This window comes from Lissotriton helveticus, chromosome 11 (assembly GCF_964261635.1).
Source record: "Lissotriton helveticus chromosome 11, aLisHel1.1, whole genome shotgun sequence".
Classification (NCBI taxonomy): domain Eukaryota; kingdom Metazoa; phylum Chordata; class Amphibia; order Caudata; family Salamandridae; genus Lissotriton; species Lissotriton helveticus.
In genome coordinates this window covers 835942164-835957537 of record NC_136072.1, presented here as the reverse complement: position 1 = coordinate 835957537, position 15374 = coordinate 835942164, and the positions used below count along the sequence as shown (strand labels likewise).

The 15374-nt window shown below is 47.1% G+C and overlaps 1 protein-coding gene and 1 long non-coding RNA gene across 3 annotated transcripts in view; one reads left to right on the top strand and one right to left on the bottom strand.

The window, feature by feature from the left end:
- The window catches only part of PROM2 (prominin 2), a 464577-nt gene that overhangs the window by 402922 nt on the left and 46281 nt on the right, over positions 1–15374 (top strand). For both annotated transcript variants that reach the window (XM_078667029.1, XM_078667028.1), the window contains exons 17-18: positions 502–591; positions 15215–15268. In XM_078667029.1, the coding sequence (XP_078523155.1) occupies positions 502–591; positions 15215–15268 (144 nt within the window). The remainder of the gene's footprint in view (positions 1–501; positions 592–15214; positions 15269–15374) is intronic.
- The window catches only part of LOC144792146 (uncharacterized), a 98674-nt gene that overhangs the window by 83133 nt on the left and 167 nt on the right, over positions 1–15374 (bottom strand). The window lies entirely within an intron of this gene.

Below are 15374 nucleotides of genomic sequence, written 5' to 3'. Positions count from 1 at the left end.
TCAAACATATAATGCTATAAAGTGAGTATGTTTTGTGAATTGGCTGACACAACACTGTTTATCAGCAATCTCATGCCTTTGCAGCTTTAACCATCAGAGTCTGAATTACATCCATTGCACCTTAGTCAACCAACTTTGCCCTTTGATTTACACTGACTGATGCAAAAATAACATTTTGACCAAAAAGTCATTTTTGTATTGGTTAGACTATGTAACTGGTATTTTCACACCTTTTTCGTGCAAATGATGGTGAAGATTGTACCAGCACTGGAGCCTGGTGCAGTATATGTAATTTTGCCACAGTGTGTGCCATTAACTCTCTCCGGTGCCCCTGTTCTTGAGCTCTAATATGAACTATTCATGAGTTGAAAAAGCAAGGCGACATGAGGCAGGGAGTGTGCAAGTATCACATCTCTCTCATAGTTAGGTAAATGTTACTAAAAGTTGGAGATGCATTTTCCCCTTCTAGCTGACAGTCTCTCCATCTCACTCCCTGTGCAGACTGACACCAATATTCAAACCCAGATGACTGCTGAGGCGGCAGCCCTGAGACAACTTCAGGCCGTGGTGGTGGAGCAAGCAGCAGATGTGGTAAGTACGTAACATGTGCTGACTGCAGGAGGTGTGGACTAGCATGATCGCCTGCCCCCACACTCACCGTGATCTTTTCTTATATGTGTCACGTGTGGCATCTTGTCTTTAATAAGCCTGGCGTATTGTGCTCTATTCATTCTACACTCAGCTCATATCATTCGGAATGTTTTTTAAAATTGTATTTGATCACTTTATTTACCATTTTAGCACATCATTATAATACAAGCATACATTGGCAGCTGGTAGATGGTAAAAGTTGTGGGGCGGAACACTGCACAACTTCCCCCCCTCCCACACCTCACCCCCATTACAGACACAATGTCCACTCCAGGCCCTCCTTATGACCGACAAACACCCTCCCTCCCCACCAAGCGCACAACCCTCCTTCCCAGATACTGTCCAGGTCCCGCCATGTAACTGGCAAACTGTCCCTCCCTCCCAGGCAACAGACAAGTCGCGGCAGGCATTACGGGCAAGTGGGGGGGGTGGGTGGAAATGGGGTCGTCGCGCCTCAGAGGGGATGGGGGGGAGGCGGGAGGGGGTTAATGGAAAAAAAAATAACAATAAATTAAAACTTACCGTCACGCTTCCCGAGACTCCCGACTCCCTGGGTTGAATTACTGGGTGCCGTGCACGTCATCAGGAAAGCAGCCTCCCTTCCCTCCACCAATCACAACGCTGCAATGGCAGCGTTGTGATTGGTGAGGCCGCTGCTCCACACGCGTTATTTTCTCTCTGTAAGCTGCAGCATACTGAGAGAACAGGGAGAGTGGGCGGTGTTACTCAAGGGCAGGGGGGAGTGGCCTGCCCACTGTTGTACATAATGACTGTTTGGGCGGCTATGTACAACAGTGGGCAGGCCACTCCCCCCTGCCCTCGAGCAACACCGCCCACCCCCAACCAGGAACTTCTGCTTTCTCGCCGTGCGAGAAGGCAGAAACAAATGGTAGTTATTACGGTAATAACTACCATTTGTTTCTGCCTTCTCGCATGGCGAGAAAGCAGGGGAGCGGCGCCCAAACGCCCCCATAGAGGAGCCGCCACTGCAAGCATAGGTGTTCACTGTCATTGTCATTACAATTGGAAATGGTCAAATGGAGCGTAATGCATAAATACGAAAGTCGACACGGCATGTATCTAATAGAATAAGAGACCCAACAAAGCATTTAAAATACAGTCCCAAAGGCCCATCTCCTTTCACTGAGTGTAACCATCCATCGTCCAGCAGCAGGTCTACGAACCCACCCGTACCTGACAGTCGCAGGTGACGGCACATAGCCAAAGAGTCACGCTCACTGCAGGAAGCAGCAAAGTAATGGAGAGTAAACATTTAGAAATTATGAAAATGGTTACCTCACCCCTGCAGGGACTATGCCCCGTTGAAGTTGTGAGTCAGAGGCTTGTTGACCAGTTTCCCCATAAGACCAGTATGGACCCAAATATCCTTGGTATGGAAGGAGCCAGGCAGTGTGCTGGAATATACTTCACTATTAGTGTTACAATAAGCTAGACCATTCAGCCAACCTTGCAAAGTGGGAACTGTCCTACGGCCCCAGTGAATTGCTCTTTCTCTCTTGGCCAGCAGAAAACTGAGGCATACAAATTTCATAATGCTTCTGGGGAAGTTTACCACATAACCCAGTAGTGCCCCTAGTGTGGGTACGAGGGACAGCTCAGTCATGTCACCTAGTGTTCTGTACACTATCTCCTATTATGGCTCTAGTTTTGGACAGGACCATGTAAGGTGTGCAAAATCAGCGTGTGTGGTCTTGCATTTACGGCAGGTATGGGGTCTGGACGGACCCAGTCTCTGGCAGGAGTGATGTATATCCTACGCAAGACCTTAAAATGTAATAGTTTATGCCTGTTTTTAGTGAGACTTCTTTCGTTACTGCGCAGCATTTGGCCCACTGGTCGTCTGTGGTGGGGCGGCCTAAGTATTCCTCCAAATCTTTGCGGAACTTGTCATCGTTGACCGGTATCACCCGAGAACATGCCTTATATAGTTTAGATGTGAGGTGAACTTCACTCTCGCTCTCAATGATGAGCGAGAGTGGAGTGACCAAGTCCGGTTCAATGGGAAACCCACGCAGCGTGGCACGTAGGGCCGAACGAATCCGCCCCAAAACAAAGCTATCTCTAAATGTGGCGTTGTGGAAGCGGACATCATCCGTTGCTGAGAAGGTGTGACCCTCTGGGTACAATTCTCCCAGTTTGGTGATATCAAATTTGGCCAAATTACGCTGCACCAGTCTTTCCCCTGTAATTGGCAGCCAGTGGGCACTGGGGACAGGGAGAGCCGAGGAACATTGTGTGGAGGCGCTGGTGATCGTTTCAGCTTATCCCAGGCCCAGCTGGTTGTGGAAACTCTCTGTATATCATTAGGATCTCTAGGTACCCCATTGGGCAATATAGTGGCTAACCGCTCAGGAAGGATGAAATCAGCATCTGGGCGGAGAAACGGGACCCTAGCGTCAGGGTGGAACCATACGAAGGTGTAGCTGCATTGGGCCACGAGATAGTACAGTTGTAGATCTGGCACACCATACCCTCCCCTCTCATATGGTATGGTGAGCACCTGCCAACGTACGCGAACCTGTTTGCCCCCACAGACCAATCTGATAAGGTGTGAACCCAACATTAAAAAGAATCTGTTCGGGAGGGGTATGGGGATATTGTTGAACAGATATAAAAATTTGGGGAGAACCACCATCTTAAGAACCGCAACTCTGCCAGCGATTAACAGTGGCAGACTCAGCCATCTCTCCACTTGAGCTTCGAGGGTGCTGATTGCTTGCCCATAATTGAGGCGAAGAATCTGGGCGGTATCAAGATGGATGTGAATGCCCAAATACTTGACGGAGTCACAGCACCATTCGAGGGAGAATTCACAACCCCATGGTGTTGTGCTGGAGGTTAAAGGGAAAATAACCAACTTGCACCAGTTGATGCCTAGGCCGGAATGTTGACCACATCGGAGAATCTCTCTGATGAGCAGTTCTAAGTTCACCTGGGTTCTCTGACATAGAGGATGGTGTCGTCCGAGTAGAACGAGACCAGAAGGGGGCCGGTGTTGAATTGTAGGTCTCTCTTTAGATGCCTTTCCTGGAAATGGTGAATTAAAGGGTCCGTGGTAAGGATAAACAATAGGGGTGACAGAGGACAACCCTGTTGTGTGCCACGGGATAGAGGAAAGGGTCGGGAGAGTGTGCCGTTCAGGCAAAGTCCTGCCTTGAGTCGGCAATATAGAAGTGCAGTGATGGCTATGAATCCCACAGGCATTCCCATGCGGCACATAACAGACATGAAGAAAGGCCACTCCAAGGAATCAAAGGCCTTGTCTGTGTCCAATAGGATTGAGACAGCGGGAACCTCAGGGTTAATTCTGTGAAGGATTGGGAAAAGTGTCCCGAGATTCAATGAGGTAGATCGGTGGGAAACAAAGCCTGATTGGGCCGGTGAGATAATAAATTCCATCAATTGGGACAGGTGCATGGCAATGAGTTTAAGTAGAAATTTTTATAATCCAAATTAAGTAGGGACAAAGGTCTGTAAGACCCACATAGTAACGGGTCTTTACCAGGTTTGGGGAGGAGTATAACAACCGCTTTCCGATGTGTGGGGGTAGAAATTGTTTCTCGAGGGCCTCTGCATACACCTCGATTAGTTGCGGCGCCAGCAGTTCTTTGTATGCCATGTAAAACTCCCTAGTAAAGACATCCAACCCAGGGGCAGATGAGCATCGAAGGGTGTCAATGGCTCCAAGGACATCGGCTTCGGAGATCGACTCCGCCAAAAAGTCCTGAACATTTTTTTCTATATAGACCAATGGGATCTCAGATAAATAAACTTCCTGTGCCGTGGTATCGCATCCTACTTTGAAAGTGTAGAGAGATGTAAAATAATCAAGGAATTCGTCACGTATCTCCGAGGTGTCGGTGAGTACCTGATTAGTGAAAGAACGCAGCTCGGTGACATAGGCTTTGCTGAATAGGGCCCGAAGCATCTGAGCTAGCACCCGGCCAAGACGCTCGCCTTCGCCATATCGCCGAGCGGTTTGATATTTGCCTAAAAAGATTATCTCACGATCCGCAGAATCCCTGTATTCAGTGAGGAGGGCCAAACGTTTTCCCACCATATCCGAGTTAGAAGTGTGCATTGTTGCGTTGTCCAATTCTGTTAGGTCGCGTTCTAAGCGATAAAGCATGTTGCAGAGGTCTTTGAGCAGCCCAGCATGCTTGGCAATGCAAACGCCCGTGATGTATGCCTTGAAACCCTCCCACCAAACAGCCCAAGTGTCAACCTAGCCAGTGTTGATGGTGAAGTAGTCTTCAATGGCCTCGCGCACGTCAGTGTGGAAAAGGTCGTCATTGAGGGTACGACTTGGGAAGCGCCACTGCCATTCAAACACATTGGGTCGGGGGAACCTAAGGAGAAGCTTAACAGGGGAGTGGTCAGAGTATGTTCTCGGGAGTTTCACAAGTGAATGGAACCAGTTGGAGACGCTAGGGGAAATAAGCCTATAATCGATTCAAGTCCACGTGTTGTGTTGGCCGGCATAATTCGGTGAGAGAGGGGTTGCGCATGCGCTAAATGTCGAGGAGGGATAACTGCTCGCAAAGGTCAAGAAGAGCACGGCACGCGCATGGTTTAGTTCCGGGGGAGTGGCGGTGCCATCTAATTCGGTGTTGAGGAACAGATTGAAACCCCCCCCACCACCAATAACAAGATAGGATCTAACTTTAAAAGCTGGGCATGTAGGGAATTAAAGAAATCTGGGAGTCAGTGTTCGGGCCATATACACATACCAAAGCTGCAGTGTGGCCCATTAGCGACCCAGTGACAATGGTGTATCTACCCTTGCTGTCCTCTACAACTGACCAGAGACTAAAGGGGACCCTTTTGTGAATAAGAATGGCTGTGCCCCTGGCGTAATTGCTGAAGTTGACAAAATACCTGTGCATGCCACAGCTTGAAGCAAAGGATGCGGAGTCGGATTTAGGTAAATGCGTTTCCTGCAGATACGCAATGTCCACGTTGTGTCGAAGTAGATAATAGACAACATGCCTTCTCTGACGATTATCATTGAGACCCCTAACATTCCAGGACATCAAGGAAAAGCCAGAGGGATCATCTATATTACCCAACTGAGCCATCTGGTACTCGTTGCATGAATGATAGAAACAAGCACCAGAAGTTAAATGCTAACTGTGACAGTGAACAAACCAGGAAATAACCAACAGTATCTATACAATAGCAATTGTCCGCCCCCAACCCCCACCCAGTCTCACTAAGAAAAAAGCAAGGCAGATCCACAACAGATAACAATACGTAAAGTACCGATTGACTTTACAGTGGAATGAGAAAACCCTGGAATGGTACATCCGTGCAACCAGAAACAAACCCAAGGTGTACACCATGGGGGTGGCAACGCCACGACAGTCGACCAGCTACTTGCAACATTTCAGAGTGATGAGTAACATTATCCCAATACAATCCTGCTATAATGGAGAAGCAACAACGCGGTAGAGTCAGCCATTTCCGGCACCAGAAAAGAGTTCCATGCTTGTGTCGGAGCCGCTGTGTGGAGGGGAGGGCCTAGCTCCATCTGCAACTACCTGTTTGTTGTTTTGTTTGTATGCGTGGCAAAATTCCTGCACCTCAGTTGGTTTATCAAAAATGCAAACCCTGCCATTACCGTCAACTCTCAGTCTGGCTGGGTATAACATGCCATATTTCAAACCTAAGTTCCTGAGGGTGGCCTTGACACCATTGTATTTGTGATGGGCCTCTTGCACCATGATGGTAAAGTCCGTGTAGAACTCTAGTTTGGATCCCTGCCACGTGGTGTCTCCTGGTTCTCTGGCGAGGCGTAAAGCAGTGTCGCAATCCCGAAAGTTCATGATGCATGCGATAATAGGTCTTGGAGGGCAGCCCGGGTTGGGCAGTGGATCCAGGGACCAGGGTGCGGTGAGCATGCTCCACCACGAATCCGGGGGTAAAGGACTCTTTCACAAACATGTCGGCCAGGAAAGTTTCAACAAAGAGGTCAAGGCGGCCGTAGATCTATCTCTGTATTGGATGCGGAAAGAGGACACGTCAAGGCCAGTAACCAGTGATTGAAAGAAAGGAGGGGTCGGTGTATAGGCCCCGGGTATTGATGGAGCAGGTGTTAGTCTCCCCAGAACAGCTTGATATGGAGAATTGCGGGCGCCCCAGGAAGCGAGCGTGCAAATCGGGACATCCAAATGTAGTAAAGTGTGCAGGCTCAAGTCTTGGCAGTGAGAGATGGTGGGGCTCTTATGGAGGCGTGCAGAGAGCCGGCTGCAGTCGGTACAAGGGGCACAGACAATTGTTCTCAGGAAGCAGGTGTGCAGGGCGGGACACCCAAATGCAGTACAATGGCCAGGCTTGAGTCATTGCGCTTTGGGAAGATGCAGCCCCTATGGAGGTGTGCAGAGGGCCGGAAGCAGGCAAAGCTTGGGGCGCTGACGATGGAGTGGGAGCCCCGACACCGGGGCGGATATTTATCTTCGCTTCTAAGCGGCACGATGCAGCGGCAGCTGTTATGGGCTTTCTGATGTAGGTGGTGGCTAGGTGTTAGGCCCGACGGCCGCAGGCCGCGCACTGGACGGGCCACGTAAAGGCGGAATCACGCTTGGAGGCAACCAGGCGCAGGGAGCGCTGGGCCGACTCCAACTTCTACCCTGTTCCACGCCTTTCAGCGACCAGGCGGCCACCTCCCAGGCTCGCCCGCAAGCCCTATCCCCGCGCGGCTCAGGGAAGCGGCGGGAGCGTGTAATGAGGTCCAGGGGCAGCCAAGTGTGACCGCGACCCAACTGAACTGGAAAATTATGTGGGGGTGTGAGCACAGAAGCAGATCCGCCCCCGGTGAACTCACATCTGCAATTGTTCTCTGTTTCAGTCAGGCACCAGCCGCCGTTTGCCTCTACTCCCCTGCCTTTCTGTGTGGAGAAGGATCGGACCGTATTACTACTTGCTCTGCCCCTCATCCCGCCGAAGGCCAGGAACGTCTTACGGAGTCACCGCTCCGTGATCTAGTCGGATCGCATGCTCAGCATGCACTTGGCGATTCGGCGGTGTCGAATTCAGCGTGACTACTGCCGAGTATGGGGGGGATATTGTAGCAAAGCTGGGACGACTGGCGGAGCTTCAACGCCGCGCGGCCATCTTGGTCAGCGACTTGGCCACGCACATATCAAGCGGAATGTAAATGCCTATCAATGCCCTGGAGAAAATCTAGCTCCGCTCATTATACTACCCTCTCTATGTATATAACCAGATGTGGCACTGCTCACCATTCTACCCTATCAATATTTATAATCAGCGGTAACCACACTCATCATTCTACCTTATCCAATCCTGTAACCATCTCTAATCCAGCTCATTATTCTACTCTGCTCATAACTATACCAGATATAGCCCTGGTCATTATACTACCCTAAAAAGAACAGATAATGGACGGAATGCTGAACAAATCAAACATTTACCCCCAGTCACAGACCTGGGTTAAATCCATTGTTTTATTGCACGCCATTCCAGTTTAGACCCAGCCATATGCAAATCAGTCTTGACGCTGCTCCCCTTTGGAAGAGTCCAGCCCAAACTGCCTGGCTAGGTCCTCCCTGGACCAGAAACAAGCATTGTGGGACCGGTTTCAGGGTATCACCCCTCATCATCCAGGGTAGCTTGAATCTGGTGATATAGCAAGCAGCTATACCTATAACCAACTGTAGCAGTGCTCATCATTTGACCCTATCTTTATCTAAAATCAACTCTAACCACGCTCATCATTCTACCTTGTCCATATCTATAACCATCTCTAATCTAGCTTACTATTCTACTCTGTCCATTACTATACCAGCTCTTCCCTGGTCATTATACTTCCCTATCCATACCTATAACCAGCTGTAGCACAGATCATCATTCTACCGTATCCATACCTATAATCAACTCTACCTTAACCATGCCTGTAACCAGCTCTTAACCTGGTCATCATTGCAACCTATCCATGCCTGTAAAGAGGTTCTACCATGCTCAGGCTTTTAATGTATCCATGCCTATGATCAGCTCCAAACCTGTTCATTATGCTTCTCGGTCAATGTCTATAACCAACTCTACCCCAGCCATGTCTAGAACCCGCTCTAATTCTGCTTACCATTACCTTATCCATAGTCATCACCAGCTCTGTCATTCTTCCCTATCCATACATATAACCAGCTGTAGCACTGTGAATCATTCTACCCTAGGCATGACTATGACCCACTCTAACCGTGCCTGTCATTCTATCCCATGCATTCCTACAACCAGCTGTAACCCACTGATCATTCTAACCCATCTAGGCCTATATAACCACCTGTAACCCTGCCCATCATCTTTCTGATTAATGGCATTATCAGCGCTAAACCTGCTCAGCGATCAACCTGATCAAGGCTTAACATGCTCTGACATTGATCATTCTATGATCCACTCCATTAACCAGCTTTATCCTGTACATAATTCTGCTCTGTCCATGCCCATTATCAACTCTAGCCTTGTCCTATCCATGCCATGGTCAGCTCTAACCTGCTCATCATTCTGCCCTATTCATGCCCATGATTAGCTTTAACCCTGCTCGTTTTTCTGCCCTTTCCATGTCATCAGCAGATCTAACCCTGATAGCACTGACCTGGTCATCCCCATAACCAGCTCTAGCCCGATCATCATTCTACCCATTATGTACCCAGTGTTTGACCGGCATTTCAGGCAACCTGTCAGTCTGCCACTTCCCGATGGGCCAGCATTGGGGGCTGTGTTTTTTTAGTCCTTTGGGCTGTGACAGGACCAAAAACACACAGCCCGCAGGCCAGTCCAATGATATCTACGACTATAATAAGTTCTAAACCTGCTCGTTGTTCTGCATATTTAATTTCAATATTCAAGCCCAGCTCTGCCCTTTCTTATACCCAACCAATGCCCAGAGTGAGTTACAACACTTGCCATACTTCCATTCCATCAGCATCTACAATGTCCTCCATCCTTGACCTTATTCGTCCTGATCATTTAGTATCTCCAATTCTGCCCGCTTTTCAGCCCTGTGTATCTTCCTGCCCAACTAATGCCCTCAATCAGTTCAAGCCCTGCTCTCATGCTACCACATTAACACCAATATTTAGCCTCAAGTCCCTTTATTATGTTTTCTTTTCAAGACTTGTAATAAGCAAACACCTTGTTGCTCATTCTTTCAATGCAGTGCCCATAGTCCTCACTAGCAATGGTCATTCTGTTGTCTCTTGAAAGCCTATAATTTGCTGGAGTAGTCATGCTACTCATAATCAGTCCAACTCTGGTAATCATTCTGTCCAATCTAATTCACAATCATCTCCACCCTTGTTCAACCCACATCAGCTCAATCAAGTGCCACATCAATTACAATTAAGGTCCAGACCTATATCCAACCAGTGCTTAATTGATGCCTGTGTTTGCTGGTGGGCAGCACCTGCACTTATTTTTAAACATCAGCTCTTTTTATGAGCGTGCACCACATGGTGGCACTCTCAGCTTATCCTTTAAGCTCGGCACAAGTATTTAGCAATTCAATGTATGACAAAATAATAACCTGGTGACCACCAATAGTCAACATTTAACACTTGTTTAAGTTTGATGGCTGGTAGGTAATGCTAGCATTGTAGTTCAGCAGTAGTGACACAAGTATGGGTTGTGTCAGATGCAATGAAATACCTTGGCCCTGGCACTTTTAGTTTTATAAACTACGCACAGTACTCAACCCTGCTCACCATCATCAGTTGTAAATATCCAATTTCACTTTAAAAAATAATGATATTGCTGCCCAATAAATGCCATATTTAGCTCCAGCATGGCCCATGATTCTGCTACACCAAGGCCAAACTCAGCTCAGTCCCAGCTCATTATTTTTTCCAATAAATTAACATACTAAATCCTTCATCATTCTTCTTTGTTGATAAATTGTTCCAACTTGCTTATTATTCTGCCCACTCACTATCCTATCCATAATCAGCTCCAACATGCTCATCATTCTGCCCACTTACTACCCTTAATCACCTCCAACATGCTCATCATTCTCCACACTCACTATCCATAAACAGCTCCAATTTGCTCAACATTCTGCCCACTCACTATCCATAATCAGCTCCAACTTGCTCTTTATTCTGCTCACTCACTATCCATAACCAGCTCCAATAGTGCACTTCATTCTGCCCACTCATTATCCATAATCAGCTCCACCGTGCTCATCATTCTGCCCACTCACTATCCACAATTAGCTCCACCGTGCTCATCATTCTGCCCGCTCACTATCCATAATCATCTCCAATGTGCTCAACATTCTCCACACTAACCATCCATAAAAAACTCCAATGTACTCATGATTCTGCCCACTCACTATCAATAAACAACTCAACGTGCTCATCATTCTGCCCACTCACTATCCATAATTATCTCCATTTTGCTCATTATACTGCCCACTCACTATCCATAATCAGCTCCAATGTGCTCGTTATTCTGCGCACTCACTATCCATAATCAGCTCAAACGTGCTCGTTATTCTGACCACTCGCTATCCATAATCAGCTCCAACGTGCTTGTCATTCTGCCCACTAAATATCCATAATTAGATCCAATGTGCTCTTCATTCTGTCCACTCAAAATCCATAATCAGATCCAAAGTGCTCTTCATTCTGCCCTCTCACTATCCATTATCAGCTTCACTGTGCTGATCATTCTGCCCACTCTCTACCCATAATAAGCTCCAACGTGCTTGTCATTCTGCCCACTCACTATCCATAATCAGCTCCAACATGCTCATAATTCTGCCCACTCACTATCCATAATCAGCTCCAACATGCTCAACATTCTGCCCACTCAATATCCATAATCAGTCCAATGTGTTCTTCATTCTGCCCACTCACTATCCATAATCAGCTCCAACATCCTCTTCATTCTGCCCACTCACTATCCATAATCAGCTCCAACGTGCTCTTCAGTCTGCCCACTCACTATCCATAATCAGCTCCACCATGCTCGTCATTCTGCCCACTCACTACCCATAATAAGCTCCAACGTGCTCGTCATTCTGCCCACTCACTATCCATAATCAGCTCCAACATGCTCATAATTCTGCCCACTCACTATCCATAATCAGCTCCAACATGCTCAACATTCTGCCCACTCAATATCCATAATCAGTACAATGTGTTCTTCATTCTGCCCACTCACTATCCATAATCAGCTCCAACATGCTCTTCATTCTGCCCACTCACTATCCATAATCAGCTTCAACCTGCTCTTCAGTCTGCCCACTCACTATCCATAATCAGCTCCACCATGCTCGTCATTCTGCCCACTCACTACCCATAATAAGCTCCAACGTGCTCGTCATTCTGCCCACTCACTATCCATAATCAGCTCCAACACGCTCGTTATTCTGCCCACTCACTATCCATAATCAGCTCCAACGTGCTTGTCATTCTGCCCACTAAATATCCATCATCAGATCCAATGTGCTCTTCATTCTGCCCACTCAATACCCATAATTAGATCCAACGTGCTCTTCATTCTGCCCACTCACTATCCATAATCAGCTCCAACGTGCTCTTCATTCTGCCCACTCACTATCCATAATCAGCTCCACCATGCTCGTCATTCTGCCCACTAAATATCCATAATTAGATCCAATGTGCTCTTCATTCTGCCCACTCAATATCCATAATCAGATCCAATGTGCTCTTCATTCTGCCCACTCAATATCCATAATCAGATCCAATGTGCTCTTCATTCTGCTCACTCACTATCCATTATCAGCTCCACTGTGCTGATCATTCTGCCCACTCACTATCCATAATCAGCTCCAACATGCTCATCATTCTGCCCACTCACTAACCATAATCAGCTCCAACGTGCTCATCATACTGCGCACTCACTATCCATAATCAGCTCCAATGTGCTCATCATTCTGCCCACTCACTATCCATATCAGCTCCAACTTGCTTAACGTTCTGCCTAATCAGTGTCCACAATCAGCTCCAACGTGCTCATCATTCTGTGCACTCACTATCCATAATCAGCTCCAACGTGCTCATCATTCTGCCCACTCACTATCCATAATCAGCTCCAATGTTGTTATCATTCTGCCAACTCACTATCCATAATCAACTCTAACTTGCTTACCATTCTGCCTAATCAGTGTCCATAATCAGCTCCAATATGCTCGTTATTCTGCCCACTCACTGTCAATAATCACCTCCAACGTGCTCATCATTCTGCCCACTCACTATCCATAATCAGCTCCAATGTGCTCATCATTCTGCCCATTCACTATCCATAATCCGCTCCAACGTGCTCTTCATTCTGCCCACTCACTATCCATAATCAGCTCCACCGTGCCCATCATTCTGCCCACTTACTACCCATAATAAGCTCCAACATGCTCATCATTCTGCCCACTCACTAACCTTAATCAGCTCCAATGTGCTCATCATTTTGCGCACTCACTATCCATAGTCAGCTCCAATGTGCTCATCATTCAGCCCACTCACCATCCATAATCAGCTCCAATGTTGTCATCATTCTGCCCGCTCACTATCCATAATCAGCTCAAACTTGCCATTCTGCCCACTCATTACCCATAATCAGCTCCAACATGCTCATCATTCTGCCCACTCACTAACCTTAATCAGCTCCAATGTGCTCATCATTCTGCGCACTCACTATCCATAGTCTGCTCCAATGTGCTCATCATTCAGCCCACTCACCATCCATAATCAGCTCCAATGTTGTCATCATTCTGCCAACTCACTATCCATAATCAACTCTAACTTGCTTACCATTCTGCCTAATCATTGTCCATAATCAGCTCCAATATGCTCGTTATTCTGCCCACTCACTATCAATAATCACCTCCAACGTGCTCATCATTCTGCCCACTCACTATCCATAATCCGCTCCTACGTGCTCTTCATTCTGCCCACTCACTATCCATAATCAGCTAAACCGTGCTCATCATTCTGCCCACTCACTACCCATAATAAGCTCCAACGTGCTCATCATTCTGCCCACTCACTATCCATAATCAGCTCTAACTTGCTTACCATTCTGCCTAATCAGTGTCCACAATCAGCTGCAACGTGCTCATCATTCTGCCCACTATCCATAACCAGCTCTAACCTGCTCATCATTCTGCCCACTCACTATCCATAACCAGCTCTAACTTGCTTACCATTCTGCCTAATCAGTGTCCATAATCAGCTCCAATATGCTCGTTATTTTGCCCACTCACTATCAATAATCACCTCCAACGTGCGCATCATTCTGCCCACTCACTATCCATAATCCGCTCCAACGTGCTCTTCATTCTGCCCACTCACTATCCATAATCAGCTTCACCGTGCTCATCATTCTGCCCACTCACTACCCATAATAAGCTCCAACGTGCTCATCATTCTGCCCACTCACTATCCATAATCAGCTCTAACTTGCTTACCATTCTGCCTAATCAGTGTCCACAATCAGCTGCAACGTGCTTATCATTCTGCCCACTCACTATCCATAACCAGCTCTAACTTGCTCATCATTCTGCCCAGTCATCTCCTATTAACGCTTGACTGACTTCATGATCCTGGTTAGTTCATGTCCACATCGGGCTTGAACTCCAGGCGACATTCTGCATCAGTGTACCCAATTTATGGCACAGCCATTCCCCGATTCCTTACATCCTGGTCTACCTTCCTGCCTGTTCAAATACACCCCTCAAGCAGGAATTGTTGTTCTTACACACTTCTCTTTCATGACTGCTTCATCCTGTGGCTTCTGAAGCGGGGCCTGCTGCTTGCTGGGCGCCACCTGTCTCCACATATGAAAGATGTGCATCTGAAAAGTGTGAACTGTCAGTTTTTCACATTCAACACTGCCTATAATTGCCTCAAGCCTGAATTCTAAATCCGAAAATAGCTTTTCTAAACTTATGAAGTAGCTACTGTCGGATAGAACGGTGGGAGCATTTCTGAGCACCAGGGATGCCTCCTTTTTGCTGCAAGTTGTGTTGTACTGTTTATTGCATAGCTGCATCCACCAACGCTTTTGCTTCTTGGTGGTTGGGCAGCATTCTGGTGGGTTGTAATTCACATGTTCATTGCTGTTAATGACGTCCTACAAGAACATCTTAGTCAAAATACCGACTCCCATGATATCATCACGCCTAATATATATAGTTAAGTATAGGTTTACTAGACTGAAATCTGCATACATATACCTTGACAGTATATACCGCCAAGATCCGTATATTTGAAGTTACCTATAGTAAAAATGCACTTATTTGTATGTACTTACCTTGACATTATTGTAATATTCAATGTTTGGCTTACAGCTTCTGTGTGGAGTGGAGGTGCAGTTGCAGCCAACACAAACACCTCAGTGACATGCTGTGTGTGAGTGTGTGTGTGTGTGTGTGTGCGTGTGTGTGAGCGTGTTTGTATAGATACATATATACATATTTGGGTGTTATCACTTTGGGTAGCAGCAACATCTCCCCTGTGGCATGTATCCCTTGGTTGTATAAATAATGACCATTTATTTTCTGTTTCAGGCTAAGATGAATGAAAGCGTCCAGGTCCTGTCAGTCTTCTCACCCAGGGTGGAGGTACTAGTATAATCAAGTGGTCAAAAGTTTCAGCTAAGAATTAGCCCTTAATAAGCAACGCCTCACGCTATCGCGCAGCGGATGCAGTAACCCAGTGGCAAGGGGT